Source organism: Trachurus trachurus (genome assembly GCF_905171665.1).
Source record: "Trachurus trachurus genome assembly, chromosome: 12".
Classification (NCBI taxonomy): domain Eukaryota; kingdom Metazoa; phylum Chordata; class Actinopteri; order Carangiformes; family Carangidae; genus Trachurus; species Trachurus trachurus.
Window position 1 is genome coordinate 15891751 of NC_139908.1, and position 24399 is coordinate 15916149.

At 41.8% G+C, this 24399-nt stretch overlaps 1 protein-coding gene across 2 annotated transcripts; it reads right to left on the reverse strand.

Moving 5' to 3' along the window:
• Positions 1 to 1145: 1145 nt before the first annotated feature.
• kcnn2 (potassium calcium-activated channel subfamily N member 2) lies at positions 1146 to 24010 on the reverse strand (the record flags this gene model as incomplete). Of its 2 annotated transcripts, none has more annotated exons than XM_083983104.1 (8): positions 1146 to 1421; positions 5595 to 5664; positions 10718 to 10845; positions 10925 to 11035; positions 11187 to 11328; positions 11642 to 12060; positions 22680 to 22775; positions 23213 to 24010. In XM_083983104.1, the coding sequence occupies 8 exons, from the start codon at positions 23993 to 23995 to the stop codon at positions 1146 to 1148; spliced, it is 2025 nt and encodes a 674-aa protein (XP_083839230.1). The 2 variants fall into 2 exon arrangements, with proteins under 2 accessions (XP_083839230.1, XP_083839229.1); XM_083983103.1 differs by having other exon boundaries at positions 22680 to 22772; positions 23213 to 23599.
• Between the last annotated feature and the right edge of the window lie 389 nt (positions 24011 to 24399).

Genomic DNA, 24399 nt, shown 5'->3' on the forward strand with positions numbered 1-24399 from the left:
ATTGTTGTTTGTTTTGTTGTAGGAGGTGTGCTTGTCCTCATCAAAATATATAAAAATAGGCATTTTCTTTTTAAAAGGTAGATATGGTTTCTGCGAGTTGTTGTTCAGCATTTGTTGTTGCCCAGCTGAGATGACAGCAAGCATAAATAGCACAGGAATGAAGGACAGGAGGTGAGACACAGCAAGACAAGGGCTATTTTGTGATCACTCAACATATCTCTGTAGACCTCTGCAGGTCTAAGTCAATGCGTCTTTGTGAAAAACAGAAAAAGGGCTTTGACTTGATTCATCAACACTAGCCACAACTTGAGAACTGACAATAATAAACCCATGCCCAAACATCTCAAATGTTCTTCTTTTAATGAGCAACGCATCTTTATAGCATACGTCAGTCAGCATTGAAGTGCATTGATTAAAAAGTAAGTGCAAGTACAGATTTAATGCATTCATTTTGACTAGAGGATTAAATTATTTGCAACATCGCCCCAAAAATAGTCATTCTACAGGGGCACTCTGCAAAAAGAAAACCGCTATAGTTGATGCTGTTTCTAACCTAAAAGATATATGCTTTTTTTCCTCATTTCAAGCTTTTTAAGTTATCTCTGAGTGACAGTGTGTAGGAGCGATTTTCATCTGCCTTCTGCTATCAGTTCACTCCAGGCCATCAAACACAGCACTTTTCCTCAATATCACTGTCATTCTCCCTGACTGATTTCTCAGTGGTTTCTCAGTTTGCTTTGAGGAACACGGCAACTGAATCAAGCCCGCAGAAGCACAAAGTCTGTGAGAAGCACTATTTTAGTGCAATAGTTTCACACTTGGTAACCTCGCCACCTAAAACTGGCTACCTCTGCATAGAGATGGAGTAGAGTTCTTATCATAGCCCCATCGATAGGCCTTTAGTTTTTACTGAGGGAAGCGCCATTATTTGAGGTCTTGTCACCAGAGCAAGGATAACAACATCTTTTGAGGTAATAAAAAACAAATAACAGCATGAAGTTATCCATTAAAATGCATTGTCCCCAGTATCTTGGATTCTGTCATCAGAATTTGGATAATACTTATTGAAACCATAAGGCTTTACGATAAATGCAACTTGGCCATATGATGGCAAAAGTCTTCAGTGGAGGCATTCCCCTTGGACTCTAGCTGCTCTCGGAGGAGGTGGGCGGTGCTGTGGAGGACGACCTCCGTCTGGACACTGACTGTGAGCGCTCAGGGCTGTGTTTGTCATAAGGCTGGAGCTGAACCTCCAGGAAGTCCCTGTGCTGCTGGCTGATGACCTGGCTGATGAGTCCTGGCAGAGCCTGCAAGTTACTCAGTAGAGTCTCCAGCTTTGTCTCCAGCAAGGCAATCCTCTTCTCCATGTCCTCTCCTCTCTCATTCAAGTCCGATATCATGTCATACATGATGTTCTGAGTCTGGAACAAGGGAGAGGAGACACACTTAACATGATCATTTTCCAAATTGTGGTCGTTTTTGATGGGCAACCTGAAAAAAAATTCTGTATTTGTCCATTAGTAGCAAACAGGTTAAAGATAAAATGCTTCTTCTACTGTATATGTCAATAAACATACAATTTATAGACAGTTTTGCTCAAATAAGTTAGCAAAGCAGAAGAAGAAAGGAAGTGGAAGAGGTTGGAAAATTTAAATCAAAAGATTCACACAACACATCCTGTTTAGATAGCAGGGAATTGTACATGTTTCCATGTTTAGAGAATATATTAACATGCATATACCAAATCTTAGTCATTTTTTGGCTATTGTTTGCATTAGATATTTAAATTTATGGAGCAATTTCAGTTATGAGGGATGGGTGGCAAAATCCACAGTCATCTCACTGGGCAAAATGCATTGAAATAAAATGAAAAGAAGAAAAGAAAAGAAAAATACAAAACAACAACAGTCAAACAAAACCCCTTTATCCCCAGTGTCTTTTGTAGTCTAACTTTTTCTGTTCAGTTTTTTGGTGTGAGCAAAGTCGTGTGCAATGTAGCTACCCTGAGTGCACGTGAGTCCCCCTAGCTGCACAGGTGACCTATAGCACTTTCCTATATAAACACAAAGGGCAGGTGAGATGATGACAGCGGCCCGGAGTTTCTTCCACACAGGTAGCTAGCTAACCACTAACCACAACTACACAGCCCTCCAAAACAGGAGGAGGACCAGAGCACATGCAGGTGGACTGACCATGAGAGCCAGTGACTCAAATTCAGTCGCTGGTAGACTTTCAAAACATCCATAAAAGTGTTGTTACCTGCTCTGTCAGTGTCTTTGTCGGCTCCTCGTTTGTATGGAAGGTGTTCATCGAATCTAACGTCAAGGCTGAACCTCTCTCCCTGTCCACCTGTGAAGCCAAAACAGGCCTGACTCTACCAAGATGGCGGCCCCCACCTGCTGCTACATGCTCCTACTACACCCAGAATTACCTTCACATCTCCTCGCTATGTAAGTAACTTCTTGGCTACGCAATGTCTGTCTTCAGTGGCTACATAAATACATGGCAGCTTTAGTTAACATTTTTGTCCCCAGCGTTATGAATTAGTTGAGCAAATGTTGCTTGGCTAGTTGCCTTAGCTACTGCTACAATAATATGGACTACAACATTTCAATGCTAACGTGTGCTAACTGACTTTGCTGGACGGTTTTTGTTGGCTCTCTTGTACGGTGTGTAACTTTATTACTGAGTTGTGGCTCTTCTTGTTGTTGTGTGTCTAGTGGCTTGCTTCATTGAGCTTTGTAACACTTGGCTGACTGGTATCTTAGTGTTGACAGTAGGGAAGTTATGGCCGAACAAGGATTTGTTTTGGTCTGAGTTGTTTTTGGTCTTGTGCAACATCTAGTGGCAGCGACGGTCGTACAGGACTTTTTTTTTTTTTTTTTTTTTTTAAGGTAAACCTTTTTAGGTAAACCTGAATAGAGGGCGAGTAAAACAAAAGTAAAGTTTGTTAATACAGTTTTTTGATGGATATCCAGTGTTGACTAAAGCAGAGCACAAACTGATCCTAAATGGGGGCATTTTGCCCCTAAAATTTGAGACAGTTGCAAGTAAAATTTTCATCTAGCCTACTGAGCAACCAGTAAATCCTGCTTTGCAAGTCGATTTATTGTGTGCGCTCCTAAATTTCTGGAGCCCTGCTATTATTAAAGACTAATAGTTTGAATTAACCCTAAATTGCATTACCAAAAGGACTATGACTGTGGTTTTTGTCCCTCTTGAGATGTCTTTTAGAGGGCATAACCCTCTACAAACCGTCTATGCTACAAACAGGAGAAACAATTAGCCTATAGCAAACAACAGCCCTTATGACTTGTCCTACATAGGTACATTGATGAAAGACACAGCTGAATACATCCTCAAGTTATCATCATAAAAAAACCCAGACAACCTGACCAGTTAGATTTGTACAGGTCAAGGTAAATGCTTCTATTATAGGACTGAGATGGGGTCTGTATCTATTTTAGCTGTTGCGGTTTCCCAGCAGACTGTATCACTGTCTTGCACTTTTTGGTGAGCAGAGGTTGAAGACACAAAAGTCAATCCCACATTTTATAATAAGGCCAGAGGAACATGAGGTTAAGTTATTTTTATGCTAAATGGCTGCAACCTTGAGGACCAGCAGATTTCTTGTTAGCTAAGGAACAGCTGACTTTATTGTTCAAATACTTGAGTTCATGTTCATGCCAGAGTACATTAGTCGATGACCTTGAGGAGATGGAAAAGGAGCATGCTGACTTTGCATGACGCTTTTTGATGCATCAACCATCTGTTCACAGACTTTTTAGAAATACAGCGAAACTGCTATGTTTTTTTCTTTACTCTCAAGGTTCAGTCTTCAAAAACGGTCAACAACAAACTCTGAGAAATCTGTCACATTTAGAGTGAGGAGTCGGACTGTTGCTGCTGCAGGGTGGTTTCTGAGGTGTTGTTCAGCAGGGGACTAATAATCCCTGGCAGTCTAGAGGCGATGCCATCCATCACTTACCTTGTCCTCTTCTGATTTGAGGCGGCAATAATGGGATAGGAATGTGAATCAGTGAGGACTAAAGATGCCTCTCGGCCTGACAGCTCGTGGGGACAAGGCTTTTACTGTGTGTTGTGTTAGCTACATTAACACTAACTTAATGCCTTGTTTCTGTGAGGATCTCTCAGTTGATTAGAAAAGAAATTTAGCTTTAAGTTTGTTCACGACCACCATTAAGTGTATGGACATATTATAGATGTAATTCTTCCTCTGATGAAGAATTTAATTGCATCTAGGAACCACATCACGTATGGGCTCCATCTGTAAATCATGAAATGAAACATGATCACATTAAATAGTGATGGCATAAGATGCTAAACAGCAAGAAAAAGAGGTCTAGTACACCAGGGGGAAACAAATATTATAAACAGAGGATGCTACTGATGGAGCAAGAATAAATGTGGTTATTATAGATCCACTTCCACCCTATGATAAAATCACAAATTGACACGATCAACCTATTTGTGGACAAGGGAGGAGAGAAAAGGAGGGAGAAGAGCGGCAGAGATTGCAGCAGCTTGAGCGAGCAATTTTGCAATTGGAGGACATGTAATTTAGCCTGAACGGCAAAAGTGAAGAAAATGCTGTGGGGGTGGGGTGGGGTGGGAGGACTGCATCACTTAAGTCACATTAAATGAGAAACCACATTTTATATTAGACTGTAAAGGAGATAATGAGTTAAGGGGAAACACTGTGATCTGAGGAATTTCACATTGCACTGCAGAGGCAATGCAGTTGCCAGTGATATGTTCAGCTCTATTTAGCTCCATCGTTCCACTGAGAGCATAAAGAGACTGAAGCGACACTGCCCTCTCATGGCGTCAGACTCTTATAACAATGATTAAAGAGGCTGCTGAGTGGCACTGGCCACAGGCCACCTTATCCAATGTCACATCCTGGCTCTTGCTACTGTTTTACAGCAGGAGGTGATTGGGCAATATTAACTAATACCTTTCATGACACGCTGGCTTGAATCCAGTTTGACTGTGGTGTACTTGTGAATGTCAAAGCCCTCTGCCTTTCTCTCCTTTCCTTCTCTGCCTTTACTTCTGGCTGAATCATCAGATCACAGTGTGTCTCCCTTCCCAGGTTACTGTTTCTGCTGTGTCAGGCTGGCGCACTGCCTGGTCTTTCCCTAAGGTTTGTCAACTTCTGTTTAGTGCATCTGGAGACAAATATCAGAGAATGCATTAAGTGAAAAACTGCATTGAGTTTTTTTTTTTTTTTGCATAGAGAAAAGTAGCTCTTGTTAGTAATTTTCAGGAGAGCATGTCCTGGGGATAGTTATGTGAACTGGAAAATGAAATGTGTTAAGTCATTATTCCATACCCAAAGGATCCAGCACTTAGGTGAACCAGAATCATCACACAGATTTATTTTTAATCACCCTTTGAAAAGCCTGTCTGTTTATTTGACACCTGTAGACTTTGATTATATTAGAAAACACAACTAATTCAGCGAGTGAACCAGCATGCATTGAATTCAATCACACAAAGGGAAAGAAGCTTATCAGGATAGTTGTCTATCCTAATGAACAATGCAGCAGTAGACTGTTGGTCTATCTTACCTTAGCAAGGTCCACTAGTGAGTTTGCTTGGTCATTCAGCTTGCGTTGCTCCATTTTAACACTTCTCAATCTGAACACAAGACCATTCAGAACCCAATAAATTAACGCTATGAGAAGTTCTGTTTTTTTGTAATCATTTAAAAAGAAAAAAAATGTGCACACACAAAGGCATACACATGGAGAACACTCCTAGGACATGCACAAGATGTGTGTAGAGAATGCAGGGGTCAGTCTGTTTGGTTGAGCTGCATGCAAGTGGAAAGGAGACCACGGAGGGGGAGGGGGAGAGGAGGAGGTAGCTGCCACCGAGGAGAATGAGAGATAGACATCCTACTCAACCAACTATGCTAAAGGAATGAGGAACTGAAAATTCTCTCTTTTTTTGGTCTATTTTTTTTGTCACTCAAAATCCCCACAGATATCAAACATTGTTTTGCATAGACCTTTTTCCTACAGCGACTTACAAGTGTAAACATAAAAAAATGTGACATTAGAATTGAGAGAAGTCCTCATAATTTACCTGTTGATTAAAGCTTGTTAGAAAAATTCATAAGCAACATTATTCCCCCATGACAGTTAAATTGTGACATAAAACAACTTGCATTATGACTTGCTTTTCTTTTTTTCTTTTCCAAACCAAAAGTCTGCATAAAAAAACTTATACTCCATACAACATGCTTAAATAATTCACAGCTCCTGTTTAATTAGGCTTCTAGCCTGTTTTACTCATTCTCTCAGGGGGCTCAAAAACAGCAACGGTGCAGTATTATAGCGTGTCGACCACACGTGGCTTCGAGATATTAAAAGAGGTTTTTATTTTTTTGCCCTCACTCACCCACATATGCGAAATTACACTGGGCAGAATACCAGAGTAATATCAAGACGGCAAGTTTGCCAACATTTTTGGTTGTCATAAACAAGAACTAAGTGAGCCATGACTGCAGTGAGAGGTGATCATACGGTTGTATGTAAAAGAAGATCGAGAAGGGATTTCAGGGGGGTCCTTGGGGGGGGGTAGGCGAGTCTGCTAATTAGCCGAGATACACCCATTCTCATGCAATGCAAGGATCATTTCTCTGTTTCCTGAGGACAGGCAGATGTGGAGCGAAGATGACAGGTTAGACCAACAGAGGGTGCCACAGGAGTCACTACAGAAAACTACAGGCAAAGGTAGATGTCCTGACAGCTGCGGGCCAAAATGCTTCATACAGAGCAGACTCTGGAGACAAGTGCAAGTGTTGCTATTGCAAAACAGCACTTTTCTGATTCAGGTAATTAAATGAAAGGGGGAAAAAAGAAGGGAGCAGTCTATCTAAAATGATGAGAGATAATAAATATCTAATGTCAAATGGTTTTGCACTTGATGTAAGACCTGTTGGAATTGTACATTTCACAGTTGGATGACCAGTAGCTGTCGAATGAGGTCGAAGCACTGGGCAGCGTGGGGTCAGGACAAGGAAGCGTACATGCCCCGTCTTTTATAGTCTATGTGTCTCTTTGCCTCAGTCAATCACTCCTCATGGGCAGCTCTGCTTTTGAATGGACCCTTTCAATCTGCTTGCTATTCATCAAGGGAAAACGGCTACGCTTAGCTTTTCAATACCCCACTAAATCTGTTTAGGCAATCTCAGTTAGTGCTGTGCCATATTTTTTACCCTCCAGAATCGCTTTCTTTTGTCATGACCTCCGTTTACCTCACTGAGGAAAAAAAATGCTAATTTTTCTTTGGGTGTAATGGACAGGGCGAATGTTCTGCAGCCCTATTCTGTTTTTTTTTTCTTCTCTCTGCTGACAGCTTCATGCCGTCAGTCACAGTTTGCAGCCTCTCGGGCACAAACGGGATTGCTCGGAGTCTTTACCCTGACCTTCCTCTCAGGTCACTTTCCCCTCTCTCCAATCCACTGATCTCCGAGCTAACAAGCACTCACTCTCCTGCGTCTTGCTATGATTCCCACTTCAACCTTGTGGTTGGGAAGGGACAGCGTTCCCACAGGGAAACTGTACCGACCGAGACGCTCGACTGAACAGCTGTTATGGCCCAACACATACTGCAACATCTTGCCTGTGGTGTGGGATGAGGCACCAACCAGATAACCCCAGGGGTGTTTTCTCAACTGCGTCTGTCGTTAATTCTGCCAATTCCTCTCGGAGCAGAGATGCATGACAGCTCAGTGTCCCTCTTATGATCCTGTTTTACCAGCCATGATAACCCACCGGATCGGCGTCTTTGCTAATGTGTCATCCAACAGAGAAATGGAAGAAATGTGGCTTCAAATGTAGAAACAGGCGTAACAATGGTTCCACACGCCGAAAGATGACCCCGAGCCCTGATCTGTATGAGCATGACTTCTATAGGTTGTATTGAGATATATATGTATATAATAGATCATATACTTGTGCTACTGCGGGTCTGCCTCCTGTAGAGCTCTAGTCGTCATCCTTCGGTAAGTGAAAGCACAGTTGATTGGAGTTTAATCAGTGGCTTTCTGATTAAAGATCAAATTCTCATCACATCCATGCAGAAATGGAAAGAAAAACACCCTCCATCACCGATAATTGAAATTCACTTAATATGCATCTGTGGGCGTGTTCACAATGTGCAGCATTGGTCCACTGAATAATAAGGTGTAAAAGGTGTTTGCACTGGCTATTTGAAGCTGTTTGATTGCAACACAAAATGTTGAGGATTGAAAATGAGACTGTTGTGTATTCTATCAAATTGGCAGGCTACTCAGTTGAACATGATAATCATCTAATAAAAAAAACAAACCTTTGTTGCAGTTTAAATGAATGAATCTGGCAACGTTAACCAAAATTGTGTCATGTGAAACAATTCAGTCATTGCAAACAATTTTTTTTTGTGGCATGAATTTCACTTATCAAATGAGGGAGTGTAATTTTTTTAGTCACATTATTGGGTTCAAGGACAAGCTCTCGTTAGCATGCACACAACAGGTCTGTATCTACGTGTGAGGCGAAGACTTACTTTCGAGCTCTATTTTCATTGTGTTGACACAAACAGGAAAAAAAGGAAACATGAAGTAGACAAATGAATTATTACAACATCAGATAAACATATTCAGATGGTAAAAAAATCTGTTTGCTCAGGTCCAGCCGCTTTAACCCTCATGCTACACACTTGTCGCCTCACCTCTGAACAGCAGCAGCCATTTTTGCTTGACTTGCTTCTCCCTGCAACCTGCGTGTTATCTCTGTCTCTGTTTGGACTGTTTTCTTGTAGCTGCAGCTTAGCTCGCTCTCCAAGTCTAATCCCTTTTCTCCACACTAGTGCCGGATATCAGAAATATACAAAGTACAACCTTCCCGTTAAACGTGACGTCTGTAAACGTTCACCATCAACACACAGGCGGTGCCTCGAAGCGTCTATGGTGCAATTTAACAACTGTTTGCACCTCATATCCTTTGTTGCTGTGAGGGATGATGATGTCGGAGTGAGTTTGCTGCTTTGACCAGAGGAAACGGGCGCGATGATATCTGATTTGATGTTTGATATTGCCGCGTGACAGGTAAAGGACAGCTGTAGGCCTTTTCCAGCCCTCCACTTTAGCGATCTGCTCGCTGCCAGGCAACTTCCTGTCCTATATTCATCTCAGTCCCCGAGTTTGTGTCACACACACAGATGGGCTACAGGCAATGCTTAAAACTCTCACAGATAAGCCTTGTGAAACACACTGCGTCATGAACAGAAGCAAATCTTTATAAGAGGACAATGCCGAGACCATGCTGAGTATTTGTCCTTGCACACAGAGCTAGACGTGACTTTTTTCCACCGAATCGGGTTCTTTATAGATTTAGCTTTAGCTCAGAGGGATTTCCCTTATTAGGCTGTCCTAGAGAACAGGAGGTGGACAGGAGACGTTGTCACCACCGCTGCAAATCGCCTGCAAGGACATAATGACTCGACAAAGCAACCATGACAAAAGGCTATTAAACGGCACAAATCTGGATGCGGGTTGCAGCAGCAGCAGCAGCAGCAGCAGACAGTTTATGAGATTCTCCACCTTGTAATTACACATCCTAATGTCTCTAAAACAAAAGTGTGTGTTCAAAAGATTCATGAGCAAATCAAAGTTGTACACAGGAGAGCAAAAAAACCCATATAGGCTACATACATAAAACCACAGAAAGCATATGAGACAAACATATTTAAAAGAAACATTTTACTTGGGCAAAAAGCTGCATAACAAAGTCACTATGCATCTAGTTTCTTTTTTTTTCTTTTTTTCAAATAAAGCTTCAAGCTGAGTTTCAGTTCCTGAAACGCGCCACAGATTAAATGTGCATGTAAGCACTGTAGGTTGAAGAAAAACAAGATGAGGCAAGGCTAAAATCAATACTGTTTTGGAGTTAGATAGCACTCTGGGGGTCCTTTGGGGATGCACTAAAAGACTAGCTGACAGGTAAGTGTCTGACCAGCCGCTAGAAAAGTAGAAACCCACATGTATCAGCTCTGAGGTCAGCCTGACACCTGACTCACAGAGAGAGAGACACACAAAAGCCAATCTGACAGCAAGAGGAGAGGGAAGAGAGAGAGAGCGAGATCAATATCATACTGCTGTGAATTCTGAAACTTGGGAATATTTCAAGGTAAAATTTGTTTTTCTTGTTTTTTTTTTAAGAAGGAATAATTCTGTAAAACAGTGGCTGCTGTAAGACTGACTCTTTCCACATTAACTCTTGGAAAATTGAATTTTTCCCCCAAAATCTCATTCAGAGAAAACACCATCTTACACAGATAAGATATGTCTTTCATGCTGGCAATTCCTACCCTCTTTAAAAATAAATGAATTACAAGGAACCTCTAGTGTATCGGTGAATAATATTTACATAAATTTAGTCCCTTGCATATTTTTCAATTCGTCATGATGCTGAATCAACAGACCAATTCTATACCACATCTGCAGAATTAAAGGAGGTCAAACCAGGTGAAACATGGTCATGATATACAAAGATCCGACGATGATATAAGCAAATATTTTTTGCTACAGGTGTCAAACAATTCAGATTTCAGGTTCGTGCTGCATTGGTGAGTCATGTAAAATTCACTGTGGGAGAAGAAGATATTAAAGTGCTGAGGTCAGGGATAGCGGAGTGGTACCTACTGGTGAATGGCTTGGAGAAATTTCCTCTGGTGCTTCCTGACTCTGGCGTGGTCCATCTTCCTCACCAGTTTGGTGTTCTTGTAGATGAGCCATGTCTCCCTGAGAACATTCGCAGCTGTGTTTTTCACCTAAGGAAAGAGAGAGACGTGTGGTTAAGAGGGCAGTTCAGGTGAAATAATATGTGATGTCAGAGAAGTGAAATCTTACTCTTTTTGTTAGCTGGGTGTCCATCATAAAATTGTGGACATGTTTTTCAGCTTTGGTTAATTCCAGTTTCTTTGCCACCACAGCCACCACCAAAGCAGTGCAGCCAGCACCCTGCGAAACAACAAGTGTGCACGGGCACAACACACAAATATGTTTTGCTGTTATCAGATTTAGCACTACTCATGCAAATCATCAGGCCTTCTGTCTTGCTTGTCTTTCAACACTTTTAAGGAAAAAAAAAAAGTAAGTTGCGTTTTCTTACCATAATGCCAGTCAGGAGGCAGACTCCTTTCCCACAGTATGTGTTTGGGACCATATCCCCATATCCAATGGTAAGAAACGTGATTGAGATCAACCACATGGCTCCTAGAAAGTTGCTGGTTATGTCCTGGTTGTCATGATACCTGAAATAAATAATAAATGGAACAGGTTGACCAACCTTCATACGCCTGCAGAAACCAATAACACTCCAGCCTTTCTAATGACTATTTCTTAATTTAGAGAATAAAAGAATGAAGATTTAATCCAATGTAGTTTATGAGATTAAATTTGAGAATAGGTTAGGGCTATAATCTTTTCTCACACTGCGTGTAAATCTTTCTATCTTAATGCTCAGACGCAGACTGAGCTGAGAAGTGTGTACATTATCTATTTTTATTCCTTATCTATGTTTCATGCTGAGCAGCGCAGCATAGCGTGAGAAAGTGATCCAGGCACCTCTCGCAAGCTCTCACAGTCCATGCAGCAATGATCCACAGCGAGATGGTGAAGACCAGCAGCACAGTGCCAGGACAGATGGTCATGAGGGTCTTCATCACAAAGCGTGTGTTAAAGTTAATCTTGTTGAGTGCACCGATGCTGCGGGATGAGGCGTCCGTGAAGAGCTTGCTGTGCAGCAGCATGACACGAGCGATGAGGTACAGCCGCAGGAACATGGGGATGGACAGGATGATGTCCACATCCGCATCCGTCTTGGATGGCACGTAGGTGTAGGCCAGGCGTGCGGTCCAGGTGAAGGTGTAGTTCCCTGGGATGGGGTGGATGGCGCACACCAGGATCTCCAGGCAGATGAAGAAGATGCGCTCGTATGTCATGGCTATCCTCCAGTCATCAGCCGCGTTGTCCACCATAAATAACTGCAAGGAAAGGGCACAGTGATGCTGACGGAGGGTAAAAGCCATCTAACATTTTCATCATGGTGACACAGCAAGCTGCAGGAAATCATTAAACCCATTAAACAATAAGTCATAAATAGCCCGAGGTCGTTAAATAACATTTTTAAGTTGCATTTTTTTTTTAAAGACCTAAGCAGTTTCTTCTCCATGTTAGACAGATCTTATACAGAGTGAGAGAAAGAGAGAGTGAGTGAGGGAGAAATAGAATAAAAACTGAAACTGACATGATAAAGGGAGGATGGTATGGTCTTAAAGGCCAAAAATGACCCATGATACGAGGATATGTGATGTCGAAACACTAAAATATCGTACGTTTGTTTGACAGAATGCATTTTCTATAAAATACTATTGTTTAATTTGTTTTCATAATGTTTTCATATGGCCCTGCTGTCTGCTTATGTTTCAAGCCTGTTTAAAATATGGGCTAACTGATTTATTTGATGAGTTGATCTGATCAGCGGATATTTCAGTTATCAGTTTCAGTCATTCTTCAAGTGTAAATTGTGAAAAGAAAAAAAAAATCCAAATTCTCTTGATCCTGCTTCTCAGTGGGAGGATTTACCGCCTCTCTTTGTCACTGTTTAACTGAATTGCATTTTAAACTTTCGAGTAAACAAGTTACAATAGACATCTCAGACTAAACGATGAATCAGCAGATGGATAATGAAACAATTTGTCGCAGATCTAATCAAAACGATTAGAAATTCTACAATTAATGGCAATAATTGATGTTAAGCATGTAAATTTACCACAAGCTAAATAGCGACTAATGCGTGATTATAACAGGATGAAGGGATTCTGCCTCGTATGTCCCACTTGCTCTGTTTTCTCAGACTCCCTGAATTAAAAAATAAGTGTAACATTAGCAGCGCACAGAGGCATTTCCAACTTCAAAGCGTTATACTGATGAGAACATCTGCCACCTCCACATTAGCATTAGGTTCTGATCGCCTGGCCACCCCGACCAGAAGGTAGGCCATCTCACTGGGGATTACAGTGTGGGTGAATTTCAACACCCCTCATCACTCTTCTCCACCTCACCCTCCGTCATACTCTGTAGCTTCCTCACATGGTCACCTCTGCTGCTGCTGCTGCTGCTGCTGGTCCCTCCCCTCCTCCTCCTCCTCCTCCCTCCTCTTCATCACTCTCAATTCAATCTGCAGTCATCTTCTCTCAGAAGATTCACTGCTCAGTGTATTCACCCCGAACTAATGGCTGAGCCCATGACCACACCATCGCCGGCTAATTCGCAGTGCTCCTGGATCATGCTTGCGGTTGTAGATGCTGCTATCTCAGTCTTGCTGCTCTCACGGAGCTGCACAGGTAGCGGTGCAGGTTGCAGATTAAATACTATCAAACTGTATTAGCTTCTCCTACGTTTGTCAAATAAGTCCTCTCTCTGACAGGCCAATGCTGACATCCCTCCACAGCTGCTCCTGTTCTTTCCACTCAATCACCTCAACGTCCTCTGCCTGTGTATAGGCCATCACAACTGGCAGAAGGTATTTCACAAAATGTTGCTGTCAGCAAATAAAAGCGAGGTTTCCTGGTCCCTGTTTTTTTTTTTTTTTTTTTTTTGCCTTGATAGCAGAACCCAGAGGAGAGAGGAAAGAAAAACTGCACGTGATTTCATTCTGTCACAACCCCCCCACCCCCACCCATACGCCTGCTAATCAATTATACAATGTCCCGTGACTTCTTGGGGTGTAAAGGAAAATATGCACATACAATGTTTTTTCGCCAACAGTTTGGCATCCTCGCAAATGGGACTGTGCTCAGGTCAGTTCATCTGTCAGCTCAGCTCATCTTTAAAGTGCACAGTTTGTGAAGCACGCAAAAGTCCCTGAAAACCCCAAATACCTGGCTGCATTGCTCATGAAGACGAATGAGGAAGAATTTAATGTGCATTTTAAAGTTAGGAACTGTGCAGAAATGATTGGGGGGCAGAGGTGGAAAGAAACTGGGGCGAAAGTTATTATTGTTTTTTGTTTATTTTGCTCAAAGTAGGGTGGTTTAAAATGTTTGAGAGAGCAAGGGGGGATTTACATTTTTCATGTCCCAGATTTATATTTTATTTCCTCCCTTTTTGCTGAATTTACCATATAAAAGAAGCTCAAAGTCCATTTTGCCACATGCAGAGGACAACTATCGTGTCTCTGCACCAGAACTTTATTATGTAGTTTCTAGTCCAGTCAATGTGTCAGTTTTGACAAACAGTAGACATTGAATATTATCTCTGTCAAGACTGTGCCATCTCTGCACTTGGCAGTTGTTGCCTCCCCATCATTCTGCATCATAACAGAACAACAGCCCCTGCCTCGGCCCCTTCACTTATTCAGTAACACCGGTAATGACTGTTTGTGTCGTGGCTCTTGGTTCAAAAATAGAAAGCAGCTGGAGTGCCTGGTAAAAACAAAATGCACCATTTGTTTATTAAGTTTTTAATCATGAAGGCTACAAAATTCAAATTCAACAACTTATCCAAGATTTAGATTATGTAAAAAAATACATTGTACCATTAAAAATAATAAGCCTGAATTAGGGGTTACATCTACAGCACTATGCAGTGTCCAAACTAAATATTAATAACCCTGAGCAAAGTCAAACATAAAGTTCAGTCTCCTTCATGCCTTGACTGCCTAAGTATGAAATGTGCTTTATATGTTGTTTTATCATTCAAACATCAGTTTTAAAGCTATGAGAAATAAAATGCTCAGCACACACAGGAGACACACATCACGACTCGGCATCTTGCCAACTAGTCTCCATTTGGTTTAATTTGGAATTTCTCATTATAGAAGTAAAAAACTGTCCCAGTTCTGGAGGGCTAATGGGATCAGTGACCTAGATTGTAAATTTAGCACTGATATGTTACATAAAATGGAATCGCTGAAATAGTCATATTTCTCTCATTGAAAAGAAGGCTCCCATTCAACATGTTCGACTCAAGGACAAAGAGAGCACACAGAAAAATCAATAACGCTGCACGCGCTGCCACTTTTCACCCAGACATACATGAACGCTCCACATGCTACAGTTCGACAGCTTTAAAGCCTTCGACACACAAACTTCACTGAGCCCACAACAGCAAACACTGCGTACTCATTAGAGCCTCTGAGCCAATTATATGTCCAGCAGCCACTGTACAAGAAATATCAGCTGTCAACAATCTGACACATAACAACATGAACAGAGCAAGTAACAACTAACGCATGTCCCCGAACAAACAGCACAACTGCCTCACAAAAGCCTCCGCAGCTCATTTATATTTATTTAAAAGCTACAATCAAAGTTTCCGCCCCGAAACACAGAAAACAAATGGATTAAATTTTCAGGTAGTTGTTCATATCAAATGAGTGACACCGAGCTCCTTTAACATACTGACATCTGTCAGAGAAGTGTGTAACTCTAACCACAGCTTGTCTTGTTCAGCTTTCCAAGTGAGTGTAATGTAGACACGGAAACGCAAGCTGTGACTCCTCTCTGCCACGGTTTCTTACTTACAGAATTAGGCCTCGCTGAACGCTGCTAACTCCATTGTTTACACACACAGCACAAGCTGCGTTTTATTTTACATTTTCAACAACAAACCAGTCCTGTCAAAAGCAGTTACAAAGTTTGTTACCTCAAAACAATGTAATTAAACATTTAAACGCAGGTTACATAAGGAAAGCCTACTTGGTGGGTAAAAGCAATTATGGTAATGGATGACCTGAAATACAATACTCAAGGGCCCTTTACCTCAGAGCATCAAATATTCCATGCTAGCAGCAGAACCAGCAGTTATGACGAGAGAGGTGGGGGAAGCTACATCTCCAGTGGAAAAAAAATATTCAACTGCGTGGTTTACACCATGTCAGGATGTACGACAGGAGAACACAATGAGAGTCACGACAAGAAGACAGATGATTAGCTTGGAAACCTTTAAATTAGTTACAGGGGGCTGACAAATAATTTAAACACCCACATGTTAAAAGATTTTTAAATGGACTCGTCTCAACAGCTGAGCACATCTACAAAGGCTGAAAGCATCGCAGAAGTCTGTAGTCTGATAATGAGGGTTTGATATGTCAATTTTTAAATAGTGAGTCTTAAATGTGTTAAATTACAGTATGTGAGCCCTCACAGAGATGCCACCATTTTCCAGAACAGCTAAAATAAAAATAGCCCCTAAATTAAAAACACTTCAGCTCTTTCAACTTGTAATTCTGCCTCTGACTGAGGCGAGGAGGATAAACAATCAATAAATAATAAAGACAGTTCCAGTAAGAGGTTATACGGTCTCAGAAAATCACACCTGTCAAACTGCACAAGCCAAGACGAGCGTTGTGTTTCGAGCTGAAACTGGCCAGAATGTGATGAAAACGGGGATTAGTGCTTTAAGGGCGCCGACAAATGTGAGTGATTTGTAATTTAGTGACTAATTTGTCATACAAACACATTTTCTCTCTTAACCGTCTGAGTGTTTTTGAGAGCGATTCCTCCTCTTTCTACATCACAGCAGAGGTCAGTGGAGGTTCATCTGTGGCGCTCGCACCATCGCAGAATACACAATAAATGTCGACCTAGTGGTAAGCATTAGAGAGACACTCGGGGGAGCCGCAAAGCCAGTAAGTCTTTTTGTCTGGGGAATGTGAATTTCTAGACAAAGTTTTGCAGCGACTTATCCAATGTCCTTGTTCCTTAAATGACATGACCATTACATTCAGTGTAAAGTTAAAGTTCAACAGCAGAGACACTGTTTCTTGCCTGATATAACAAACACCAAACATGGTGTCACCATCCATCTGTCTACATGACCTCTACCGGGGGGAAAAATGAATGTTTGACCCTTGTATGTTTTTTTTCCCCCCATGAATTGTTTATGTGTCCTATGTCGTCCTTATAACCTCTAATTTATTACATGGACATGCACATGATTGTGCTTTTTACATGTGGGGGACGCCTCTGTACCCTAACCCTCTTAAATGGCCAAAACATCCTCACTGTTCAAAGTTATCTTTGGCAAACAGCATGTAAACATCACAGCAGTCATTTCTGAGTGTGGACAAATCCAGATGGTTTTCTTGGCCAGTCAGCTTGTTTTTTTTTTTGTTTGCTGTATAGTGAAATACAGTCTAATCACTAAGAGTGCATGTTCTCTGCTCATCATGTGACAGTTTCATTCATGTCAGGTTGAGAGACGACGCAGCTGAATGTGTCCTGAGATCATTCCCCCGCCCGCTGCTGTCCCCTCCTCGATATACTGTACAGTCTCCAAGGAGCTCACCAGCGATGCTAGCTGGGTTGGTTACTGGTTTCACTACGCTCAATATAACTAATGGAGTCCAGCTCAATATTTAATCTGTGTAATGTGGAGATGGGAACATATATCTTGTCACTGAGAATGAAATCGCTCAATCTCATTAGTGAATTAGGTTGAGAGGTTCAGCCCAATTAGACATTAATGCAATGCTTTATTTATGATATCAAAGTGAGCCACTAAGAGGCCACTTTGCTGAGTAAATCTGAAGCTGTTGCAGTTTGCTTTTGTTTCTGAAATTAAGTTTCACATTTGCATATACATTCCTCTACTGAAGCAAAGTCATTTTAACCTCTGCGCCAGAATAAAAGCCTGTATAAATCTGTCTTTAGACCGTTGGCTGGCTGTTGTGTCCAAGTCGCTGACATTAATAATCTAAAGTTTGCTGCATGTTTAAAGCCACATGCCGAGCACAATTTAGTAAATGCCATCAATAAATAATCTTTGGGTTTCTGAACTCTTTGGGAGGCTGCCTCTGTCCTTGAAAGCCTGCATGTTCAGTGAAAACACTGAGGTCACCGGCCAGTGGTGGTTATCTGACTCCAGTCTGGAGTCTCAGGTAGAGGACAGATTTCACTGTGAGAAATGCAGAGCGTCTCCTGCAGTTACACCATATCTCTCACGCATACACACCACCCAGGGGCGCTTTGACAAGCACGGCCAAGTTTGGCTTTGGCAGGATTCGCTGGCAAAGCATCGGAACGATGTGTTGTTATTTTATCTTTTCTGCAGATTGTAAAATGTAATACTGGGCGACTGTGAAACATCAGTGCTGACTTTTATCACAAAAGTACACATCAAAGACAGAACAGGCCCCAAAGCGTTTTGCATTAGCTTGAGAAAACTCAGCAGAACTGTCATCACAAGGTAGAGCGACATAGCAATGGCCTTAACACAAATGCCCCCCGGCGTGAGAGCCTTTGATGCGAGAAGAAGAGAAAACTTTCAAAATGTCAGTTTGTGTCTGCTTGAGGTAAAGGTGAACTCATCAAGCATCTTAGCCGTGAGATGAGGAAGATGCTCCCAGCTCATAGCTCATATCAGACTTTGACAATGACAAATCAAAGTCAGGAAGGAGCTTCAGACTCCAGCCTCTCCCTTCCCACTCATATACTGTAAGCCGCTGCCTGCCAACACAGCAAACTCAACTAAAGTAAAAAAACGTCTAAAAATTCCTCGGGCGGATCGCCAGCTGTCAACAAAAGACATTACTGGGACTAAATCAGACCGATAACATTTGAAGGAGAAGTATAAAGGGATATGAGCTTCAGCATCCTGATTGACAGCAGCATGTATAAAGGAGGATCCCATGCCTCCTAATTGTGCATGCTGGTACAATCCTAAGGACATTTAGCAGAACGTGGACACACTGTCTCTCCGTTAATACACTGGGCTCTGTGCGTCAGCCGTCACCGCCTCTGCAGATGTGTCCCTCAACAATTGAAATGAAAGATGGTGTCCAACATCTATCCTGTCTGACCTGACCTTTTCGAGTTTTCAGTCACTCCGAGGGAGAGGAGGGGGGAAAAAAGTCCCGTTGTTATACCCTGTAAAAATGAGAGGGCACAGTCTTTACCGAGTTTGACAAGTAAATCAGTTTTAAGGGGCTAGAAGTGGTGGGGAAATATTTCATCATCTTGACTCATGCCTTTGCATCTGACAGGCATCTGTGAGTACACATGGATGTGCATGCATAATCTATTTCACTGCAGAAGCAAAATTTCCGACATGGAAAAGTGCACTTTAGAAAGCACTCCGCTAATATCTGAAACAATTTGGCCTCATTTAGAGTTAAAAAAAAACAAAAAAAAACAGTGAGGGTCACAAACCAGAGACTTTACATAAGACTGCAGAGCACAACAGAAGTCTATGTGGATGTGTTAAGAGCAGCCGTTGTCTGGTGCTGTGATTCATCCAAGCGATAATATGGATAAATATGATGTCAAGTAGTCGTGGGTTTGTGTTTGGTTAAGTGAAATCCTCTGTCAAATAGCCACAACTTAAATGGACTCCACCAATTTTCAGTGGCGGAAGGAAATTAAATCCATGACCTCAACTACTTAACACTATCTACTTCTACATCATAGTGCAGAGGGAAATGTTGCACTGTTTACCCCACTGTAATTATACACCAACAGATAAGCGTACAAAACATATGAAGAGCTTTTAGAACATGATGCCGTGTAAACGATAAACCCTCAAACAAAACGAGTGAGGATGTCACTTTGAGCTCTGAGTTTCTGCGATGGATATTTCCCACTGTTATCTTGTGTTTTCCGAAGCAAACAATTCACGAGTTAATAAAGATAATGAATTTCCTCTGGTTAATGTTGATTGCAGCTATTTATAGTTAAAATAGCTCCACTTACTAAAGTGATATCACCTGAATACTTTGCTTTGAGTTGAAAGGCTGCAGATATTTGATGTTATAAACTAAGAGAATAGAAACACAGTTAGGATTTGCTGCCTTTCTCTGTGAACTGAACGTCGTTAGGTTGTGAAGTGTCTATTGGTCAAACAAGACGTATAAAGTTGTCACATTGGGCCCAGGACAACCTGTGATGGAGATTTTCACCTGAAAAAGCTAATTACTGCTGACAAAAATGAATCTTAAGTTCAGACTTTTCATCTATGGGGATCAATTTCAGTCCCCATTCAGCCCCTCATCAACCTGACACAGCGTGATATTTCACGCTTTGAGGCTAATTTCTGGTCTTTAAATTTAACACGCCACATTTCCAAATCACATTTTCAAATGAAGTCAAATCTGTCTTCTTTCTTTCTTTCTTTCTTTCTTTCTTTCTTTCTTTCTTTCTTTCTTTCTTTCTTTCTTTCTTTCTTTCTTTCTTTCTTTCTTTCTTCAGTGGACATCCTTTGATCAAATTAGTTTGTCACAAAAGCCTGGACTGAGCAGCAAACTGCAGAAACACAGCACACACACGCATGTCAGCGCCGCATGTACGTGTCATTAGCAAGATAGATTGAGAATGAACTTGTCCGCATTGAGTGTACATGTGCAAGCGCGTATGTCAGCCTGCAAGAACTGAGTAATGACAGACTAGCAACAACAGGCACAAAAGCCCCTTGGGCTGAGAAGGGAAGGAGCAGCTGGTGTGGTAGAAGTTAAAGTATAAACACTATGAGCTGGATTTAAATAATAAGTTTCGAGGAACAGGATGATAGTTTGTTCCAAAAGACTTGATGAATTAGAAGCCGGACCTCATAATTAACTTTAGAGCGAGTGACTAAGGCTGCAGTGACGTGATGATGTTTTCTGATTAATTCAAGTGTTCGGGGCGTTGAATAAATTGTATATAAATGAGTGTGGAAAGGATACGTGGTGAAAAGTGCATTGCGGTAATCAACTCTGAGGCAAACAATTGCCTTGAAAAGGTTTTTTCTAGGTCGACAAAGGAGAAAATGTCTTGATTGTGATGAGAGAGAGGGAGCTATCTGGGGTGAAACATGTTTTGGATATTGACGCGAGTGTCAGCGGAGTCTGGATCAAAGAGGTCTGAGCAGCCTTCCTGTGGGGCAAATGTGCAGCTGCTGACAACGAAAGGAAGGGAAAGAAAAAGCTTGTTTTTAGAGCATAAGAAGGAGCGTTTCAGTTAATCTGTAATGAAGGATATCACGGTGCTTCACAGCTGCTTTTAATATGTAAAACAGAGGGTTCCATCTTTTGGGAAACTGGGTATCATCTATTGCCTGTGTTTCTGTGCGACTGTATGAGAATAAACAGTCACACAGTGATCAGAAGTATGTAGCCTAATTCAGAGCTTAAGTATTTGACTGTAATATTAATAACAGGGATCATAAACTCACGGATGAAGCACCAATTGAACACAATCTGTTATCAAACTCAACTAAATGAAACCTGCTGTGACGAGGAATGCGCCTTTGCAATATATTAGTCACAACTGAATCATTACATCACTTAGCATCAAGGAAAGATTGTACAAGCAAGAGGTGAAAAGGCTCAGTTCATGAATTGAATAATTTACACAGAATTAAAATAAAAGGTGCGGAGGCCGAGGGGGGGGGGAGGAGTGAATATGATACTCATGCAAACTTACAGTATGCTTTCTAATTTATAAACAGCTACTGGGAGCTGTCTGCAAGGGAAACGAAAACGCTTTTGTTATGCATTGAAATATGGTAATGATGTCTGTGCATTTCTTTCATTCCTCATAAAGAAAGGTTTACAATGAGACATCTGAAGGGGGCGACACGTTTTTACTGTTGGGCTATTTCAATGACTGATACTCCCCTGGGACTTGGAGGTCCTAAAATACCAACAAGGCTGATGAATATACCGTGACTAATGCAACCTTTAAAACAAGAGATAAAAACCCAATGTTGAACCAAATGTTGCTTTTTTTTTGTTTTGTTTGGTTTCTCAAAAAGCCCACTCTACATCTTGAATCTTGACTTAATGGAGAAGAGAATGAAGATGAAAACAGATTGATCAGCTCTTACAGTTCATCTCGAGGCATTTTCGGATCTCACCAAGTCAGAAAATCCATTAACATGATTAAACAGCATAAGAAATGCTTGAGCTGTGTTTCTTTTCAAGTTTTCCTTTTAAGCTGATTTAATTTAGAGAAAAAAAGGAAGGAAGACAGGAAAAAAAAGCTTTCTGGAAACATGCGTCCACCCTGCAGAAAGTGGCGCCATTAATTTAGTGGCTGTTTAACATAGACACGAGTGCTGAGGCGCAGGAAGCTCTGTAAGTAATGCAACAATGCTCTGAGGCAGGGTCATAAAACAGTGCAAGTGTTGAAACGTCTCGGGGGAGGCTGACGATCTATATTCATCCACTGCACACTGTGAGGGGTTTCTAAATCTTATCAAAAATGTATAATGAACTATCAATGTGGCTTCAACACTACAGCCTACAGGGCTGAAACCTCTTTGCTATTACAGTGTTAATTCGACTATAGAACAAACATGATGTTTTTATGATGCAAAAGGAAAATAAAGTTGTTAAAGACATCCAAAATATTCATGTTGCAAATATAATTTCAATTTCATTGCCTCAGAGAGACTGAAATATAACACATCATCACTTGCATGTACATTTATAAGTCAGTAAAAGACATATTCTCTAACCTGCAAATACTTTTTCTGCAAATCTTATAGGCTACCAAACCAATCTATACCATTCTATAAAGTGCACCTTTAGCTCAATATTACTATTAATGAAATGTGATGACACATAGATGGATGACCCCTTAAACAGCAGTGAAAAGGAATGAGGAAAGTGTTGCAACATTACCTGTATCTCTCTGGCATGGTATATGATAATCAGCCCCAGGAGAATGATTGTAGAAAGGCTTATCAGGCATTTTAGAGCTAATGAATACAGGGACTCCTGGAAAAGAGCAACAACACTAAAGCCAAACAACACACAGCATCATGACATAAAATCACATTCACATAATGGTAAAGCAGCTTGTTACTTGTAGCTATGTGACAGAAATCTGGGGTTAAAAAACACATGAGAGAATATAAAGCACAATTCAGAAGGCGCACTGCAACAAACGCTGACATGATATCTTGTTTTATTATGGGGTTCCCCTTCATGGTTGGACAGCGGTGGGCCTTTTGGCCTACATGTGACTACTTTATAATGAGCCCCCAGACTTGTGCTGAATGATAAAGTGACTGCTTTTCTTTAACACTTTGTGACAGAAAGTTGTTTTAATCCTAAAACGGCTCGCTCGCTCCCCCTCAGTCGCATGCCACTAAATTAACTCTAAGTCTAGACGGGACTGCTGCGCGGCATGGGGCTCGGGAGTAAATACGCACCTTTCCATAGGCTCCCCATGAGAGTTCAGTCTCTATAACCATAACAACGATCCCAAACATCCCAAAGATTAAAGCATAGTCGCTGAGCCGCTTCCTCTTCTCAAACAAGGCCCTCCTGTGCCCGAGCTTTTCCCCAATGTTCTGGTTCTTCTTTTTCCCCGATTTGCCTCCGCTGTGGCCGCAGCCTCCCCCTCCGTCTCCCGATGCGTAAGGCATCAGGGTGGTGGAATTATTCTCCGGCTTGGATACTAGAGTGTCCGACGCATCTGCGGCTGAGATGGGCTGTAAAGGCTGGGACTCGGAATCAAACTCGTGTATGTTTCTGCGGGACGAGCTCAAGTTGCTCAGCGGCCGCATTACGCCGCCGTTGTATCTGCAGCTGCTCATGGCTATTTCATTGTAGGAGTTACTGTCTTTGTGGCTGCTGCCCAGGCTGCCCCGCTGCCGATCGCGGCAATGCTGCTGCTGCTGATGGTGAGGAGGAGGATGATGATGATGTCTGGATGAACTACCATGACTAGAGGGTGTGAACTCGCAGACGCTGTACTGGCAACCTTGCCTCGAAGACGTTTCCGAAGGTGTCCTTAAAGTTCCCACAGTGGTCGGCGACGTCCCGCGAAAGACGAGGCTTTTTCTCGCATCGCAGGTGCAGTTATTGCAGGTGCAGCATTGGTCGTGCTGCTTGCCGAGGCGATCCTCCCGCCCGCAGTAGTGCTGGTACTTACAGTGCTGGAACTGCTGCTCTGGAAAGAAATCGTTCTGCAGCTGCAAAGGGGTTTCCATGTCAGTGCTGCTGTTTAAAGCAGCAGGCGGGTACCACAGAGCACCCGACGAAGGGCGTTATGGTACTTACGGGAGGACAGAGCCGCTCCATGAATAGACCCATTTCGGCTCCGGTAGAATGTGAGAGGATCCTCCGATTGGGCAGAGGGGACCAAAACAACTGGCTCGACGTCATGAAAAGGTTGCAACCAGGAGAAGTGAAGCCCAGCCTTAGATCACCAGGATCAACTGAAACTATACAGATTATTACCCATTTATTATTGTTATTTATTTTCTTTCTTTATTAAAAAGATCTTCCTCCAATTTTATACAAATAAAAAGAAAAATCTCCACTTTTTTTTTAGTAAACTGCAACCAACAACAGAATAAATGATAGAAGATATTATAAGAAGATATTGAAGTTT